Source organism: Triticum aestivum, chromosome 4A, assembly GCF_018294505.1.
Source record: "Triticum aestivum cultivar Chinese Spring chromosome 4A, IWGSC CS RefSeq v2.1, whole genome shotgun sequence".
In the NCBI taxonomy this organism is placed as follows: domain Eukaryota; kingdom Viridiplantae; phylum Streptophyta; class Magnoliopsida; order Poales; family Poaceae; genus Triticum; species Triticum aestivum.
The window spans coordinates 619,726,803-619,733,710 of NC_057803.1; the positions used below are offsets into that span (position 1 = coordinate 619,726,803).

Consider the following 6,908-nt stretch of genomic DNA (forward strand, 5'->3'; position numbering starts at 1 on the left):
TGGTGATCAGGCAAGGAAAAAATGTCGAGATGAAAATACGTGAGATATGTTCCTTGGTTCGTATCGCGATGATCAACCAAGGACAAATTTTCCTTTCCCGAACATAATTGCACGTTGGCTCGTATCGCGATGATCAGCCAAGGCAAGATGTCAAGATGAGGACACATGGGCATGCTCCTTGGTTTGTATCACAATGATCAACCAAGGAGAAAGATGAACATGATGAGAGATATAGGGAGGAGCAAGAAGATTAGAGGAGAATCATGATGCCCACCTTGTCTACCTTTCTCAGGCTTTTGACCGGACGACGGCCTTGTAGCAGCAGCAGCAGCGTGAGGCCAGAGATCAAGAATATGAGCAGGGAAAGTAGCAGCAGAGCAGCAGCGGCCGGCCGGGGGAAAAGAGAGCAGCAGTGTGCGGCAGCGCAGCGGAGCGATCAAGAAAAAAAGAGCAGCAGTGTGCGGCAGCGCAGCGGAGCGATCAGGAAAAAGAGAGCGCCAAGAGCAGTCCCTTTGGAGGTATTTATAGGAGGGAGCAACAGAGGGATGCACCCACGTTCTCTAGTTCGTGGGTGAGATCGTGTGAGCGTGGGGCTGCCTCCTTTTTTGTTTATTTGTTTAATCACTAACTTCTCCAACTGTGTGGTTTGGCTAGCAAGTTACGTACGTGGTTAGCTCATGTGGGCTAAACCCCTTCTTTTACTAATTAACCTATGGGCCTTGGCGTCATCCAGCATATTTTATTGGGCTAGGCTTAATCAACTATTAATGTGACATTGAGGATTATTTTCTTAGTGTGACATGTCGTATATAAATACATCGAAAATGTATTTTTTATGTGGCGTTATATCCCTCATACCCATATTTCATTAGGAATGACGTGCGTCTCTTTTCCTATGTCGCCGTGATATTTTATTAGCGGCGATGAAATAATGCCCATGTATATTGCATGGTTTAATATTTGGGAAATAAGCGTCGCCCGCGATGATTTTATGTTGACATTTCACGCGGTCTAATATGTGAAGATATTAGCGCCGTCTATAATCTTGCGTCTCATGGTTATTATTTCATCGAGAATAAAACCTTTTATGGAGATTTTATTCATTTTACCAAGTTTGTGAATACCCGATATTTTCATATTCTAAGCCAATGTAAGTGCTCAACAATTATATATTGATATTTGGCTCATTCCTTTATTTCCGCGCCTGCTATTTTCTAGTAAGCAGTCAAAGTTAAACAAAGTCATTTGCTCTTCCCATTGGGTGATTCATCATTTTTGCCACTCGGATTAATTTATATTTTTATAATAGCTATTGCACCATACTTTACTTTGGCGAAATTCCGTGTCAACAGATGCCCCTCAAGTTTTGGAAGAGAATATTTCTCTGATTCACTTTCAGAACTTGAAAATATATGTAGACGAAAATATATGTAGACATATTCCGTTTCATATATATATCGCGAACGTTTTTCTTAGTGTGGGCGACACACTTATTTTGTTAAAATATCCAGCTTGATATTTATCTAGCCCTGCCTTTTGAAAGTTTGTTAGTCCCTTCGTTGGATAAGGACTCAATCTTCAAAATTTGTTACAAGACGCTGGCCTTCCGCCATGTAGTTGTAGTTGCGTCCGGCCGGAGCACATACCTTTCCTTATATATATCTTCTTCCTATCGTCTGGCAAGGGGACTCTATTTACCTCACGCATAACCCAAAGTCCAGATCTTTCTTATGATTGACCTGCTATTCTTTGGACTACTGGGTACGCAATGATGTGCACTCATTAACTGTCTTTTTCTCATCATTCTTTCGGATGATTCTCATCTCTGACTCCCTTCCTTTCTTTGTATGAAAAAGATTAGCATCTGCCGCTGAAGCACAGATCTTACGTTGGTAAGTTTGTACTTAGTTCATTCAGATAGACATCTACGTGCATGATTTACGTCTTCTGATTGCCCCTTAATTTTTGTTCCTTCAATATTGCAGGAAGGTTTAGGTACAATCTGGCAAAACAACTATATTTTAGTTTCGGGCGTATACCTGCTCTCTCTTTAGGTACTATACCTACTGTCTTTTTTTTTCTTTTTATACACATACCAGCATCAGAGATTGGATGAATAATTTATAGATGAACCCATGCACGTAACCTCCTTTAGGCCATGAATGCCTGTGCATCTTGTCCCGTATATATGCGGAAATTTGGTCTCGCAATGACGTGCCGGCAAGTTATATACGAACTTGGTCCGACGTACAATTGTAGAGATCAATATTTTTTATACTTAAAATTCTCGTTTTAAAGATCAAATGTATACCTTTCTCACAATTGGCGTGCCGGCAAGTTGATATGAACTTGGCCCGACGTAAAAATTGTGAGATATGTCATAGAATCAACGAAACTCCCCTTTATTCATGCGGCAATTATCAACTCTTTCCAAGTTTATATAAGATGCTCGTTTAAAGATCACACGTATATCTTTTTCACAGTTGGCGTGCCGGCAAGTTTATATGAACTTGGCCCGACTTACAAACTGTGAGATCAATGTTTTATTTATTTATTTATTTAAAAGATGGTCGTTTAAAGATGCAAACTTATATCTTCTTCACAGTTGGCGTGCCGGCAAGTTTATATGAACTTGGTCCGACGTACAAACTGTAGAGCTCATTTTTAAGCTACACACATATATCTTTCTCGCAATTGACGTGCCGGCAAGTTTATATGGACTTGGTCCGACGTACAAACTGCGAGATCAATGAAGCCCCCCTTTATTTGATGCAAGAATTATCAACTCTTTCAAAGTTCTGCATATATAAACTTTTTTTTCAAAGTTTTGCATCTATCAACCCTTTCAAAGCTGACATTCCAGAAATCCTAGATTGGGCTTTATGCATGTATCTCTCTTTTTTTGGAGGATAATTCATTTTGCTGATATTTGACCTTTGCATAATTTTTTTAGCACTAACAATCATCATCCTTTTTTTGTAGAGTGCAAATCCTTTCTTCTTCATCAAGGGCTGGCTTCGCTCGGGCTATCGCCTCCGTGGTAAAATTTCCATTCGTTTACCATGGTTCATTTATTTTATTGTTTTGAACACAACTTGTACCTGTACCGACACACGTATATTCTTTTGTATAGAGATGGCGCAGAAATCGCGCACGGTTCCCTCACATCGACTATCCCTTGTCGAGCTAGCCAAGCAACAGAAACTATATGAACCTAGCTCCGATGACCAAGACTGCCCCATAGTTAAAGCTATAAGTATACCAAAGGGTGAACTCGACAACGGTCCTCGCGGTTGGCGAGCGAGACAGTCCAAACTAGCTTATTCATATTACCCATTGGCGGCTTCACCGCGAACTGATACAGCTTTATGTCTGGGTACTAGGATGGTATCCAAAGGTCTGACTTGGGAACGTCATGATATTGAGTATATGCCACGTCCTTCAGGCTATAATGAATGGGGGGCAAACATTTTACGAAATCATTCTTTTTCCCTAAAAGGGCTTGGTGAAGGTTCATATTACCTTTGTGGAGCTATTTACTGCTCTTTGGGTGATTATTCTATTTCACCTGCCTTGCTAAGATCTCTGTTAGAAAAATGGAATCCAAAAACCAACACGTTCCTATTCTCATGTGGTGAACGTACTATTACACTCCTTGATATGTATCAAATGGCTGGTCTTCCTCTAGATGGAGACTTATATGAAGAATTTATCCCACCAGAACATGCACTAGACCCCTCCCTTTGCCAATTCCCTGACTTCTTACCGGACCTATTATCCGCACATGATCAGCTTGCCAAGAACAATGGCGGCCACGTGACTTTCCAGGTCTGGTGTGACTATTTTCACAACCGGCGAGACCATTTCGTTCCTTTCGCGTCTCTTCGTGGGGTCCGCTTGTATGTCGCGGCGTACATTGTTGTTTGGTTGTGCTACTTTGTTGTCATTGGCGCGGGAGCCTACATTCGCGCTGGCGTCCTTGTGATGGCGTCCTGGATCGCTCTAGGACGTCGAATTTCATTAGCTCCACCAGCACTTTGTTCTATCTATTTTTTCGCTTCGTCGCATCAGCACCCATCCTGTAGGACCCTGCTACCGGATTAGGGGATGGCCCATCCATTTCATTATCGGCTGGATGGGGGTTTATCTGAAGAATGTATTTGGTAAACGAGCAAAAGTGAGCAAATTTCCAACTCCTAAGCTTTGTCCAGGGAAATTATCTATGGTGGGGACTATGTTTAGGATTCCACACGATTTTGGCCCTGAAAAGGCGCACGATTTCTTCGAGAAACACAAGAGTATTGTGTGGTACCCCTCAAATTTCTCTGACTTGGCTAGCACTCGTTGGCTGCAAAAAGCATTCACCATTTCCATCCATCGAGGGATGCTACCGTGGAGAAGGTCCGATTATGATGACGACTTGTGCATTGTTGAGCCGTATCATCCCGACCGGGTGGCTCGACAATTCAAATTGGATCAGCAAGTACCATATACTCCATTGCGCAGTTTATATATAATAGATGACATTAGTGTTGCTTATGCACACTGGTGGCATTTATTGCACTCGAATCCGAAACAGCCTCACTATATTCCCAACAAAGATTTTATGGGCAATTCCTCAGTGGCATGGACAAACTGGTGGACCATTTTCACCCAACCTTTCACCAGCGTTCTAGGCCAGCTTCGTCAAGGTAACATGCACGGGCGAGATTCCTATGAAGAAAGGCTTGCCAAATATGTGAATAATGGGAAGAAACATATTTTTTCTCGCAAGATTTTGGAAGGGGATCTTGTCGTAGTAAAGAGGGTGTCTGCTGAACGGCAAGAGGAATATCTTGCAGCTATTGAGGTGAGAGAAATGCCGACAGTGAATCATTGGAGGGACATCTTAAGAGGTTACCACTTGGATAACAATGCCCCGCCACCTTGGTTGCAACAGGTAATATATATACGTATACCTTTTTTTTACTATTATGCGCCAACACCACTATTTACTAACTGATATTATTTATGCTATTTTTTTAGAAGCGGAAAAATAATCCAAATGATGTTGCTGCAAGTTCCTCTTCCAATCCCCGGCCACTTATAAGCGTGACAGTATCAGGCACACGTTTAAATGCAAGGAAGGAGGGTACTGACATTTTGGTTGATAGGAACTCAGAGGAACCTAGTCCAAATGCAACAATCTCTTCCGGTGGGGAGGAAAGACCTGCTGTAAAAAGGAAGATTGAAATTTCTCTTGGAGAAAGCCCATGTAATCTTGACGAGTTGGTTGATTTTATGCATGAACTTGATGATACACGGACTGATGATAATGTCATAGGTTCTGATCTATCGTTTGAGGATTTTGATATATCAGAACCCTCTCTTAATCTTCCAACTCCCCCTACATATCTATACTCAGGCGTGGCCTCGCAGGCTGATATTTCAAACATTTCGCCTATCTCTACGCACGGTAGCTTTATTCGTCCTTTGTATCTTTTTCTATTTATTAACTTCATTGCAATATCATTTATCTTGCCCCTCCTTCTTATCACCAGGTGATACGGAAGGAGCTTCTAATCTCGTCAGTGGCGAGGGAATAATGACACAGATTTCAGCGCCATCCATGGATATTTCCGCTATTACCAAGCCAGTTCTGGATGCTATCGATTTGTTGCTGCAGAATGCTTTTGAAGCTTTAGATGCCCCTACATTAACAGATTCTCAGCGCCATGAGATTTTCCAGGCAGTTCGGTCGATGCTCCCGATTGGTGATATTGTTCCTCAAATTGCCCCTGTCCGCGCGGCTTGGGAAAAATTTGTCTCGATCTCAGATACAGTGCAAGAAGCCCGCAGAACCATTGAGGGTCAGTCAAAGCAAAAGTCTGAATTTGTTACTGCAGCAGAGAGGAGGGCTGAATCCATTGAAGCGTCTCTGAAAACTTCAGTGGAAGAGATGTCATCCATGCTGGAGAAACAAGCTGAGAAGAAGGAACGTGTGGAGGCCCTCTTCGCTCAACTACAAGAAGCTACCGTTGAGTTGTGTACAGCTGAAGAAAGGGTCAAGCAACTGGAGTCAGACCGTTCCGCCAAGCAAGCTGAAGCCAAGAAGTTGCATGAAGATTTGCTCGAAGCTAATGTGAAAGCTTCCGAGGAATTGGAGGCTCTTAAAGGGAAGACATCGACGCTGGAGGACGAAGCCAAGTCTATTATGAGAAGTCTGAAGGAGTGGCGCTCCATGTCCAATTGAGTTTCTTTGTTCTTAATAAATCAGACATGTTGTCTATTTACATTTTTTACTCAGACTTGCATAAGGCGGCCAATCGGCAAACCCATTTTCTTGGGTCTTCTCGCATGCCAGTAGCACCATTCGTGTATGTTTGCATGGGATCTATTCATGTGTACTGATGGACTATGCAATGTTATTCGTATAGCCCTGCTTTCTGTGTGGAATGGATACTCTGTGCTAATTGCATGAACTAGCTTGGGTAACCCCTTTATTTATTTACATTTTTTTTGCTTGAAGCTTTATTACTTTATTTCATTGTTCATTTTTATCTTTTACAAATTTATTTATATTTTTACATACACTGCCCTTTCGTACAACAGTTTAAGCTTATGAGAATTTGGAGTCTTTTTTTTACGCCATAGTTTAGACTCGTAGGATATCGGAGTAAAATTTTACGTGCCCCAGTTTATACTCTTAAGGGTATGGAATACGCTTGATGATTTCTTTTCTTTGCATCACAGTTTACACTCGTAAGTCGTTGAAGTAATTAGTTTTTTTGTGCGCCCCAGTTTGGGCTCGTGAGGGTATGGAATATATTTTTTCTATGTGCCCCAGTTTAGACTCGTGAGGGTATGGAGTGTATTGTTTTTATGTGCCCCAGTTTAGACTCGTGAGGGTATGGAGTGTATTTTTTTTA

General features: G+C 41.9%; 1 protein-coding gene and 1 long non-coding RNA gene across 2 annotated transcripts; both read left to right on the plus strand.

The window, feature by feature from the left end:
- The first annotated feature begins 1,635 nt into the window (after positions 1-1,635).
- Positions 1,636-3,473, plus strand: LOC123082671 (uncharacterized). Its single transcript, XR_006439090.1, has 5 exons — positions 1,636-1,761; positions 1,857-1,892; positions 1,986-2,054; positions 2,983-3,040; positions 3,134-3,473. It is a non-coding gene; the product is annotated as an uncharacterized lncRNA (long non-coding RNA).
- Positions 3,474-4,696: 1,223 nt separating this feature from the next.
- Positions 4,697-6,232, plus strand: LOC123084090 (uncharacterized). The gene is made up of 3 exons (XM_044505871.1): positions 4,697-4,939; positions 5,026-5,455; positions 5,541-6,232. Exons 1-3 carry the CDS (start codon positions 4,697-4,699, stop codon positions 6,230-6,232), a joined length of 1,365 nt encoding a protein of 454 aa, XP_044361806.1.
- The last annotated feature ends 676 nt before the right edge of the window (positions 6,233-6,908 follow it).